Here is a 12,795-nt window from a genome sequence, read left to right on the forward strand (position 1 = left end):
TATTGCACAAATTGACTGCAGTATGTCGCAAGTTGATCTAGTTAGATATAATTCACGATCATAGTATCATGCATAGTGTATATTGTGTAGAGAATGGTTTCATCAAAAAGTGAAAATCTCTTTTGTTTATTGTACATGTATTGTATCAACTTGTACGTATATTGGGAGCTCAATGTTATATAAGGGATTGGCAAGTTTAACTATAGGGGGGTTATTTGTATTTACATACTAGAATGGTTTAAATGGAAGAAAATATTAATGTATTTTTTTTAAAATTTGAGGTCCAAGTGAGAGTAGCCCCCCCCCCCCAAGCCGATCGTTAAGCATCACCCAAGCATTTTACAAATCTATAAAGTAGACTTTTAATTGAATGCCTGGCAAAAGCCGTCCAGTTGGCAAGTGTAAATCATGAGGTCCTGCATATAGAATGTATCAACGTTTATCATTGAAACTCTGCGGACAATACTTATTATTGAGTCTGTGGTACTGTGGGTAGGGGGACGACCGTTTCTGGTGTTCAAATCTAGGTAGGACTGGAACTCTAGTCCGATGCAACAATCACTACGATACCATTGGTACGTTGAACTTTGTTCGTGACAGTATGATCACGTGATTCCGTGACACGCTATGTAGTACGAGGTAGTGTACTTAACCAGCAGACCGATAACGTGGTTTTATTATCCAATTTGAGAACCAAGTCAGCCTTTGGTCTACTTCTGTCAAAAAATACAACAGCATCATGTTAGTGACAAAGATTCAAATGTGTCATACTATTTAAATTATCAGAACACAATTATTTAATTTGATAAAGCTGCATAATATAAGCTTGAAGGAAATGTAGAGATGCGTCAGGAAAATTATTTATGTAATAACTCAAGCCAAGACAGTACCGCATGTACTAGCATGAACTGATGACTGGGCACTCCTGTTAATTGATTTGTTGACCTGTTACTACACGAGTGAGTAGTAAACAAGGTCAAAGTACGGAAGCCTATCTGATAACAACTGGTCGTATTTTGGAACAGTCTATCGGCCGATCTCTTTCCAACCGCTAGGCTGTAGTGTGTGCTCCCGACTTTATCTACTCCACAGGTTTCTTGTAAGTATCCGCTCTTGTTTTTGAGATCGTGGGTGTATCTTGAGATTTAATTAACGTATTAATTTGAAAGGTTTATATGAATACTTCCGGTTAATTTGAAAGTGGCCAATGACAAAACATCCATTTATTGACATTGCTCAAACTTCGCTCTAAATTCAACATCTGTGTTCTGACATGGATATATTTCTTGAGGTATTCCTCGGGAGTTTCAATCGCACATGACCTCCGGGTTTAGACGTAATTGTAGTACCCCGTCAGCATGTAATATACAGTAGCTGATTCAATTACTCGGAGGTGTAAGTAATAATTAACATAACACTGCAGTGTACATGCGGTCCCAGACGATTTGACCCATGACCTCTTAGATTCGATATCAGCTGAGGACGATCTGCGGCAGATGGCCGTGATTTATTTTTTGCGAAACTCGGTAAATACGAGTTGTTTATAATGAATGTTAAACTTCGTTGTATGAAGTTATGAACGCCTTTAATAGAAATGTATGAAACAATTACACCGCCTCGTGCTTCTTTCAAATTAAAAAAAAACACACTTTTTACCCATTACCTGCGAATTTCCTTCAACTATTGAATGTTTTACTGACTCGTACGCGAAAGATATTCTAAACGGTCGGTACGCATCCACCAAGGCGTTTTCATTTATCAAGTTGTTTTTAATTATCATTTGAAATGTATAAATCATCTATAAACTAATTCAATGATTACGATAATTATTCTATTTCTTATATAATTTTAAATCTCAAAGTTAAAATTAAAATTAAGATATATATCAATACCACATGGTCACAGTACATATCATCGCAGTTGTTACCTTTACGGTACGTGATACATCGCATTAAGTGGGTTAGAACAGTGCGCGATGAAGAACAAATCATAGGGCGGTTTTTATTGCAGTTTAAACTGGATAACAGCAACTACTCGAATGGTGCAATGATGCTGTCTTGTAATAATATTGGCGGAAAGTTTATGTAGAAAAAGATACCGATAGAACGGTAATATTTTTGCAGATTGTTGATCATTGACAACGGTCGTAACTACGAATGCACATCTACGACACGCTTAGAAACCATGCTTTATTAGCCTGCGTTTCGTACGCGTTTATAGTGGCGGCGGCACGGCGCGGGGGGGGGGGGGGGTTGTCGCCCCTCGAAACAAATGTTGGGGCATCGCCCTTTCAAAATCAAGCTGAAACCCTTTGTGTCAGCAAAATTTGCCCCCCCCCCAAAGCAGGAAATAGCGTTTCAGAGGGTCTAGATTTCAATTTTTCTAAGCGGGAGTATGCCCCTACATGGTAAGGTCGCGCAGGTTGGTGAGCAGATATCCCCCCATGCCGCCGCCAATGGTTTACGATTCCTCTGTTTTGTTGGCACTCGAAGTTGGTATTGTGATTAAAATGTGGGCTAGTACTGAATTGTGAGCTTATAATACAATACATGAAGATATTCACGTCCAACAGCTCTACGCATGCTGTGATTGGTTGAGACTCGGTCACATGATATGGAATAAAAATGGATATTACCCGCCAAGTGGATATTACATGGGTATATCACATAGATGACGTCACTGAAACTACTGCGCAACGATACTGCGCATAACAAATTGTCGTTCGCTGCACTGGTGATGCTCTGGCCGCTGCTGCTTTCGGGGTTGCTTTCAGGGTTTCGAAGGAACTTTAGCCATCCGAAATAGACAGTAAACGTGTCAGAATGGATATTAAGTAAGATACTCTGTTTTGATGTATAGGGTATTTTTTATATGGAGCAAAAATGTACGGCAAAGCCGCCACTGAAACGTCGCAGCCGGGGTTGCCGCAGCGCACTCTACGCTGTAAGCATTTCTACGCGTTCCACGCCGATGCTAACCGAAAACGCTCTAAACAAAGCTGTGTGGCTTGTAGGTGTGGTACGTTCGTAAGAAGGTAATTTCAGTCATTTCCACGGCACTCCGACAATTTTATCTGTAGAGTGATCAAATAACTTGCGTTTGGGAATTTCTCAATTCATTTCAAAAATGTTATTCTCGATCATTTGAGTGATTCTAACTGCTGAAACACTTTTCAACTAAAAAGAGTATCCATGGCTGAAAATAACATTTACTGAGTGTATTTCGTTGTTTTTTCAGCAAACATTGTATGTATGTTATTGAGTAATGTGAAACTTGTTATACCGGTAATAGATAAAATAAAATATTTAATACTTCAAATATAAGTGTTGTTATTTTGTGGGAGAGCGGGTGTGAGTGATGTATGATATCTGTGATTGTCATGGTGGATGTCTGTTCGATGTGATAAAATAAATAACACATGGTTATTCGGGCAATATCACGATTTGTTGTCTGCCCTCGGGCTGTTGGTCATGACCATAATATTGATGATGCCCTCGCTTTCGGCTCTGGCATCATCAATATTATGGTCATGACCACCATCCCTTGGGCAGGCAACAACACGTGATATTACCCTCACAAGCATGTGTTATTATTTAAATGTCACCTTGCTTAACAAAACTAGATATGAGGAGATACCCTCGTGATAGTACGATTGATAAATGTGTCCATAGTTCTAGAAGCTAGTATGTTTTTGTCTGTCAAAGATGCAAATTGATAATAAATGTGTATCATTGTTCTGGCGTCAGTGTTATATTTGAAGGCCATATTTACTACAGTGAAAATAGTCGGGTAGACTGTGGGACGCCATGGCCTCGCTCTGACGTGTGTGGAGTATGGAAGTTATTTTCACTCAAAATGCGGTGAATCTCATGATGTATTTTCAATTGTTCGGGTCGTGGAAGTACGAACATGAAATACACCGCATCACTCGTCTGACTCTCGGAAACATATCCCACAAGGCGAGGCTATGGCGCTCTGTCAAAATATTAAATGGTCACGTGACTGATTTGCATAGTTATACGCATGCATTTATGTATTTATATTTAAGGTCACTAAATTGTTGTTGTAATTCCCTTTAGCACAAAGGGCCGGAGGCCTAGGGTGCATACTGAATAAATTATTATTATTATTATTATTATTATTGTTATTATTGTTATTGTTATTATTATTATTGTTATTATTGTTATTATTATTATTATTATAATTTGCATATTTATCTGGTGGCTCAACTTACTTTTGTTTGGATAATAATGTAAATTTCCACGTTTTATTATTCAAATTACTTAACCATAACACTCAGCAATAATTACAATAATTGCATATCAGTTGTAGACGGCGCCAATGTCATTCCATTGAAAATAATCTACAGTACACATGTTATGAAATATATACATACAGCTGAATTTCATTATAATAGAACTATTTTATTATTTTAATAGATCTTGATCAAGTCATATCTACAAATATGACGACTAAAATAAGTGACGCCGAAGTAAAGGCGATAGCTGTGGATGTGGTTCGTAAATTCACATCCCTGTATAATGTTGGTAAATTAAGACAACTAGTTGAGTTATATACCACGGACTGTAAGCAGATGGCACCTGGCAATGAGGTTAAACATGGAAGAGAAGGTATGTTTAAAGCGGGAGGGTCGTGACCTGCGCACGCGCGGGAATTGATCCCCAAGCGACGATAACAACACACGCTAGAACGCAAAGGCTCATGGGTAGACGCTTGTTTCTAAACAATGACACGCTATGGCCATCTGACGCATGCGAAGGTGATGACTTCCCACTTTAATTGTTCACCTCTAATCACTACATCATGTCAAATGTATGGATTATGGTGTCTGGCATTAGTGTATATGTCTTGTATTCATTCCTACGCCACACCCAAGAACTTACACCGTTCATGTTCACATTAATATACAAATTCCCCCCAATCCCCTATTTTGTTCATCATTATATATATATTCATTCCAACCACCGATTGTGTTCATCTATATACGTTCTATTTTTGTTAAAGATACTTTATTCTTTCACTGAACTGCCAAAGATTGACCTCAATATCCAATATCCAATATCAGTGTTGTTGATTACGGAACCCAGTAATCTTTGGTATACTGTATGTTATATATATTTTTTTCTTTTGATTTATTTGTAAATGATCATGAGAATTAAATTGTATCAGGACACAATTGAACATGATAGTCTTCAATGTATATTGAATATTGTCGATAAATGTGCAGTTCCGGCATTAATGCAATCTGCGCCAAAAATAAAAGTTGAATTCAATGAGAATTTAGCGGTTTTGTATAAATCCCACTTGGACCCAACAACGAAATTCTGACCACTTCGATTAAAAATACAGTCACAGATCCATTCTTGTCGCAAAAAACAAACCCTAACATAATAAAATAAAGACACCATCCTCATACACCAGGGACATTATTGTGACACGCTAAACCTCACTGACGCCCTCACCTCCATGTAATAGTTTTAGTATTAAAAACACATGACCAATAAAACCTTAGCTACAATAAAGAGAGCCCCATGCATATCATAAAGGTAACTTAATAATTTATCCAAATCACCTATTGTGTCCATCAATATAAATATTCACCCCCAAATACCTATTATATTCATTGTCAGTAGTCGATGTAATTTGTCATTACTGCATCGAAGGCAACCTTCGTAACCCATAGATCAGTTTTTATATTTGATATTTTATATATCTGTGTCGTATTTCAATGTATCTCACAGGTATGCATAGGTGATACGAAAAGTCCATCAGCATCTATATTTAAAGTGAATGTCCTTTCTGCTATCTAAGGTCATCCCGACTTGGCTTATGTTCTCAGTTTCTGCTCGAAAAACCGTCCAGTTCTGTGCCCTGTTTCTTCAACTATGATTCCAGTTCATTATTGTCTCATGACTTTCATCCCGGATTTTACTGATTCTGTGCTGATAAATATAATACATTGTTTTTTAGGGGCCATGGAGGGACTTGTCCGTATGCGGAAATACGTTGCTTCTTACCACCCTCATGAACCAGATCGGTATGGAACCATTAAAAATAACGAATTGTACTATGCCTCCGCTGGATTCACGTGCTATAATGCTGATGGCGAACCTCTGTACCCTGGGAAAGTAGTCATCCTGATAAAGAAAGTAGACGGAGAGTATCTGATTTACACCGATTGCTTCAACTACAATACGACTCCCACAAAATAAATAAATTGTTTTCAAGCGTGGGAAAATGAAACTAGAATGCTTGTAGTTGCTGGACTTACATTGCTCCTGAATTTATTACGTCGTCTAATAATTTGCTATTTTAGACATTGGGACAAGCATTAGTATCCAGAGACTAAAGAATTTTACAAAAAATCAGTAAATGTTATGCAAAACAAGAAAGTAATGACATAGAATGCGTAGAATGTGTTATGTAATTATTTTTTTTATTTCTAATGATGCAAAATTGTAACTCATTGTAATTGTCATTTTGTCAATAAATTCCATAAGATAAAACTATATATAAAGAGACGATTTTAATTTTATTATCCCACGAACTGAAATATATGTATTTCAAAAAGAAAGTATGATTTGATGGAATGTTGTATTCATCATTTAGTGGGCTCTCGTTTGCAAGACTATCTCCAGCACAACAGTGAAGTGGAGAACACTGAAGAGTTTTGTAGGAATGACTGTTTTCGTGGTACTTAAGTGGTCCTTTGAGTATACCCTTTTTAGGAACTAGTACTGCAAGACAAAATAAAGAAGGTCAACTCTTTGTCGAACGTAGCATAGACTTCGAAAAACCTAGCCAACTGCAAGTGCTGGAAGGACTTATAAAACATATGGTGTGATTTGCAGATTGATTCATACTTCAATCTGTAATCCTGATCAAGCAGATGTAAGTCCATAAGTGAACGTTAGTACACTTTCTGTATGAGATTCAGAACAAAAGGTTCTAGTTTACTTTGACAACTTAAAGGTAGTGAGGACGAGATTCTAAGCACAAAGAAAGCTGGCGGAACAGATGCTTCTCTGGTTCAGCAAAAGGAATTATTAAAAAGATTACCAGGGGTCAGATGTATCAATTCAAACGCGCATGTACTTGAACAATGGCAGATTTCATCAGTTATTGTTTCATATCAGTTATTCGACCTAGGAGACACAAGGTCTGAAATATGGCCAGCGTGTTTTCGTGTGTGAAAGAGAAATAACCTGAAAAGCAGAAGAAACAGTGTTGGGTTCTAAGGGCCTAGTAACGATATTTTAAGTGCAGAAACATGACGTGTTTGGGCGTACAACTGTTTACTTTGCGTTAATTTCTCATGTGTGATGGAGATAGGTGCCCCCCCCAAAAAAACGTTCTCAGATTTAACGTATTTTTATTCAACACAAAATAATAGTTCCGAACCTATTAGCCTTCACATTTAGAGGAGTAAAAACAAACATTTTGTTAATATTTGTTAATATTTGTTAATATTTTGTTAATATTTGAACCATCATCTAATAATTTATTAATGTCAGTAATTTTGCGCCCCGGATCAGCATTTGTTCTTTAGCATTTTCAATACTCTGTCAAATTACAATTAAATATCAACATGTGATATATGAAATGAAAGGGCTTGATGCGTAGAACGTGGGTGAAATATTGAATATGTCATTGATATTCAGATCTTAATGACAAAAATAAATTTGTAGCCTGGTTACAGTGGTCCATATCTTTCAATATACTACACACAAGATTATTTTGATTATTGATATAACTTCCCCAAGGTTCTACATATTTTGGTTCGGAGATATTTGTTTTCACGATGTTATATATACAGAAACAAACATATGATATATCACATGATCTGTTCGACATTTTGTAGCTGAAAATGTTTGTTTTCCGAAGTTGAAATAAAAGGTATGGCAGATGTTTGTTGGCTGGCTTGTGTATTTAGTGTGGTAGTGATATCAGCCAGACCTTCACAGATTTCTGTCTTTGTGGTTACAAACAAATCAAAATGTTACTTGGCCATGATATGCATATTTTTGTGAGTTTGTAAAATGGGTGTACCACGTAAGTTCATCGTCTCTCATGCACGTATGTGTTGTAAAATAGGGGTAATGTTGTGTTTAACCCCACAGCCTCGTCGAAGTGTAAATCTTCGAACCCCTGTGGCAACTATATCCTCAACATGCAGAGTAAACAAACTACAACGTTCTTTCCCTATGTCACGTTGTCTCAACCCCGTCACCTTTCCTGGATAATGCCAGTCTATGGCGTCATGCGAGTCACCCGCCTCTACGGAAATGTAATATCTGATGATAATCTTTTTATCACATGACCGACTTCGGGTGACACAAAAAGATAGAGAAGTTGGACGCTTATGAACCTTATCTGTATAAGGACGGCAGGTTTTGTTTTCATATATTTTGTAGAACGACATGTTTACAGATGACGAGAATGTTCCCACGTTTGGTTTCAGCAAATTAGGATTATATATTGGTCTTTGAAAGACCAAAATGTTCACATAAAAGATTCATTTTTTTTCTATTCTACAAATCATAAAAAAAAAACGTTTGCCAAACTTGTATTTCTTATTCATGGATGTTGATATTAAATTGCGTCAATGTTGTATTAATCTGAACTTTAAAATTTTACTCGAGTTAACATAATAATGATATGATATCATGTAAAAAATAAATTAACGCAAATGATTGACTGCTAAGGGTGATTTGATGTTCCCGAAACGACAACAAATAAGACACGTTGTGACAACATATATGCAACTGCTATGAATCCAGAAGCCAACAACTCACCGATGAAAACACAATAGCAGGTCCACCTGGCGCTTTTTAATATAATATTTTAGAAAACAATAGTTGTGGAATCAGATTGAATTGCCTGCCGTATACTCGTCGAATGATACCAATCTAGAAAATACATAAAATAAAATGAAATACAACTTAATCTAACTTTCCTTATCAATAAAATCATATCATATCACCCCTTCTTCATTACGAGTACCAATATTGGAGGTCCTAAAATATAGAATTTATGTTATTGTTAATGTTATTGATTACCCACAATCCTTAGTGGTTTGTACTAACATTCACTGGTAATAAGCGTCTGCACTCACATGCATCTGTGGATATGCTTCATGCATTTTTTTAAATGTTTTTTTTTCTTTCTCGCAAAAAGTTTATTTCGTCAACAGTAAACCAAGCTACACTGTACTATACTTTATAACTAAAGAAAGCTTCCAGTCTAATGTTTTTCGTCAACAAACTTGTTTTTTTAAGATAGGGCTGAAGCATAATGTCAATTCCACGGTTACATTCATCAGAGGGATTGGACATTATTTCAGTTGCCCTTATATTTCTCAGCTACAAATTATCTCAATATGGTCACAGAAAAGCACAAATTGCAATTTACTTCCAAACCCTAAATACCAACAAAAATATATTACATAACAATGTGTGATATCCGTAACGTGACAGATGTTACAGTTTGTCCATTGCATTTCAAGGCTATAATTACTCTTATCTCGAAAGGCTTGAAAACATGTAACATATATTTGAATTGACAATTTTCACGTATGTCTCTCCTCTGCTGTGGAATTTCCCATAAATATAATGAGTGCCACTAAGCTAAACAAAAAAATAAGCCTATGCTCACAATACAAGCTTAACGATACTTATATATCGTTTATATATATTAATAGCACGCCTAGACTGACAGACGAGTATATTCTTATATTACTACAGAAGGACACGTTCAACTAACACCAAGCATTGTGACTGATGACTGTTAACATCAGACAAGTGATGAGTAACCGAGAACAACTTGGATGACAAGTATGGAACGCAGACACTACTACTTCATCAATATTATATGATTGTTGTTGGCATGTCATGACGAGATATAGACTAATGGCATACACCGAACACGTGTCTACAGACATAACATTGCATCTTAGGTGAGTATCATATACATTGTTGTTGGAAGACGACGTTTATCGCTGATTATCATTCCAAAACTAGCAGTTTAAATATATACTAATCACATTTCATGTAAATTTTCATATACACAACTTTTAATCCATTTCCTTTTGTAATTTTTAACTAACCCGGATTACACTTAATCCCTAGAATGTAATTACACACATCTCATGCATAGACAATATTTAATCAAGTAATTACATATTAGCCATTTCATAGTAAGTCTGACACCTTAGAATCATATAATATTTCATAATTAGAATAATTCATACAATACCAGTAGAGCATTCCATGTAGTGATTTATGTGGACGTGTATTATGCATTAACAATACTAACAGGAACAGTTATATATGTTAGAGATATCAAAATCCATATGTTTAAAGTTGTTTAACATGTAGGCATTACGGTACAAGTCACTCATATTGATGTTGTGAGCTTTGTTGAAAGAGGGCGCAGTACGACTTATTGACAGGATAACACCCGATGTTACATTATTTGACCTGATAAACTTATATAGCAAGAGACTACATAACAAAAAGAAAACCAACAGACTAGAGGAAAAGTTAAACGAATAAGTATAGCGAATAGGTGGTATACTTAAATCAGCTATGGCCTGGGGAATTCAGATGTTATGAGACATCTTGTAAACCGGGTAATATTCATCTGGTATATTCCTTAATACTTCAAAGATTCAAAAGACGGTTTTGTGAGTATATCAATTGAATTTAATGATTAGAAACGATTTGAATTTCGTCCATGGCCTAATTTGTTTAATTCGACTGGCACTTTATTACGTGCAAGGAGAATGATATGTGCGACTAAACAATCAACGGTTCTTATTTTTTATTCTTTTGTAAAGCAACTTGAAACCTTTGTGCATGAGCACCACTAGCAATATAATGTCACAAACTTTCAATTTGAGTCAAATGGATGTTTATTTCAATGCTGTTGGGATATGAACAGTGTCGTCACCGGTGACCTTTGACCTTGGTGTGGTAAGCCGGGTCAAATTATCTGTGTGACTTTTTTGTGAACGTATTTAAAATCACGGGTAAAATGGTAGACCTCGTTCATCAATTGTATACAAACTTTAGGGTGAAACAAGTAATTGTCAGTTAAGTCATGCACAGGGTGAGAACATTTCATGTTATTATTACAATGTTAGGGTATATATTTTAAATCATGCGTTGCAGTCTGCTTTGGATGAAGTTTCATTTGTCATGTTTTGAAAGCATATTGGCTTATGTAATTTACCAGATGGCACTCACTGGAAGAAATTGGGTAATTATAGATATTATCGAAGTGTTCGTGGGGCACTCTTGCAGGTATAGAGGTTTTTAAAGTCAGCAAACTCTTGGGTATTGGTTGTTATGTAGTTACTATATGCAGACTGTTGATCTTATCTCAGTTACACAAGTTTTTGCTTTATTTTTTTTTCAATTTTTGAATACTTTTCATCCTAAGTTAGTTATATGAGCATAGAGTTTCTGCTTGAATATACAATGTTGCATACTGTTGATCCTAACTCAGTTATGGAAGTATGGAGTTTCTGCTTTTAATTATAATAATGTAGCAGACAGTTGATTCGCCATCTTGTTTATGTGAGAAGGAAAGTTTCTGCTTTTAATTTTAATCTTCATTCTGCAGTCAGTTAATCCACCTGCACTTTTATTGGTGTAAATTCATGGGATAAGTTTTACGGTAATGCTGATACTTAGTCACTTTATCATAGATTATGTAACGTGCATGGCAGTGTAACGCACTGACAAAAAATGTGTCACCGTCATCGAAATGTACCATACTGATGTTACTGCGCAAGTGGGTCATTCAAGCACCAGCTCTTATTCAACAGTCTACTTTAGCATTACGCAAGGATATTGGGACGTTTGTCAACCTAGCATTCCAGCAACTACAACGGTGGTTGCTAACACTGTTTTTGATACAGTTAAAACAATAGCAGGTTCCTGTCCACAATATTCTGTGAAGAATCAGGTAGAAGGAGAGACAGTTATCCATTTTACAAGTGTAACTGTTCCACTGGCTGCTAGCGTGCCAGACGAAGTTAAAAACAAAACTTGGTCTAATGAGTTTGTTAATTCGGGTTTTCAAAATATCACCAGAAACAGTATATACATTATGAACCCTTCTCAGAGTGACAGTCCACCTTTCCACCAGAATCCTTCTGAAAAACAGACCCATTGACCCAATTGCAAAATGGTCATCTGCTTTCAAATTTGCATAGCAATTTATTCAGCTAAGTTTAATTCTGATACACCTGGTCTGACTGGACAATCAAAGCAGGCAGGAGCAGTTTTACATATTGTGAGTGATTTTTTGTAAATAAAATGATTTTTTTCTAGCCTATGAAATGAATTGGAAGCCCATTAAGTCGAAAAGCGACTGAAGGCCGTTCTACTGTTCTTCTCTTCCATTTGAAAACAAATCGTTGCATATCTCTAGTTCAGTAGTTTCGCAAAAAGCAACCCTTGAAGAAAATCAGTGATTCGTTAGAACGATTAATTTCACTTGTACTGTTGTCAACTCAGGAAGAGCTATTTTAAGGCACCTAATTGATTTGATTTTGGGCTTAACTCAACCTCAGACTCTTCACCCCAGCGCTGCAGCTTTATATACTGGTTTTGTCGCATTGTTTGGTTCACATTGGTTTTTAGAAACTGGCCAAATAATGTTTTACACGACATAACATATTTAGAACTCTTTCTCACTGGTAATTGAAGTCTGGGGTGAGGTCATGTCAAACTAGCCAATTTTCATTCTGTCAGACAATGCTGCAAT

General features: G+C 36.2%; 1 protein-coding gene across 1 annotated transcript; it reads left to right on the forward strand.

Annotated features, from left to right (window-relative positions):
- Positions 1 to 963: 963 nt before the first annotated feature.
- On the forward strand, positions 964 to 6,538 carry LOC100375179 (uncharacterized). The gene is made up of 3 exons (XM_002736408.3): positions 964 to 1,099; positions 4,440 to 4,631; positions 5,992 to 6,538. The coding sequence occupies exons 2-3, from the start codon at positions 4,466 to 4,468 to the stop codon at positions 6,231 to 6,233; spliced, it is 408 nt and encodes a 135-aa protein (XP_002736454.1). The 5' UTR covers positions 964 to 1,099; positions 4,440 to 4,465; the 3' UTR covers positions 6,234 to 6,538.
- Positions 6,539 to 12,795: the final 6,257 nt, after the last annotated feature.

Source organism: Saccoglossus kowalevskii, chromosome 22 (genome assembly GCF_978046115.1).
Source record: "Saccoglossus kowalevskii chromosome 22, keSacKowa6.1, whole genome shotgun sequence".
Taxonomy (NCBI): Eukaryota; Metazoa; Hemichordata; class Enteropneusta; family Harrimaniidae; genus Saccoglossus; species Saccoglossus kowalevskii.

Coding starts and splice junctions, on each gene's coding strand:
- LOC100375179 (XM_002736408.3), top strand. CDS start 4,466: ATGACGACTAAAATAAGTGACGCCGAAGTAAAGGCGATAGCTGTGGAT. Junction 4,632..5,991: donor GGTTAAACATGGAAGAGAAG/GTATGTTTAAAG, acceptor ATTGTTTTTTAG/GGGCCATGGAGGGACTTGTC.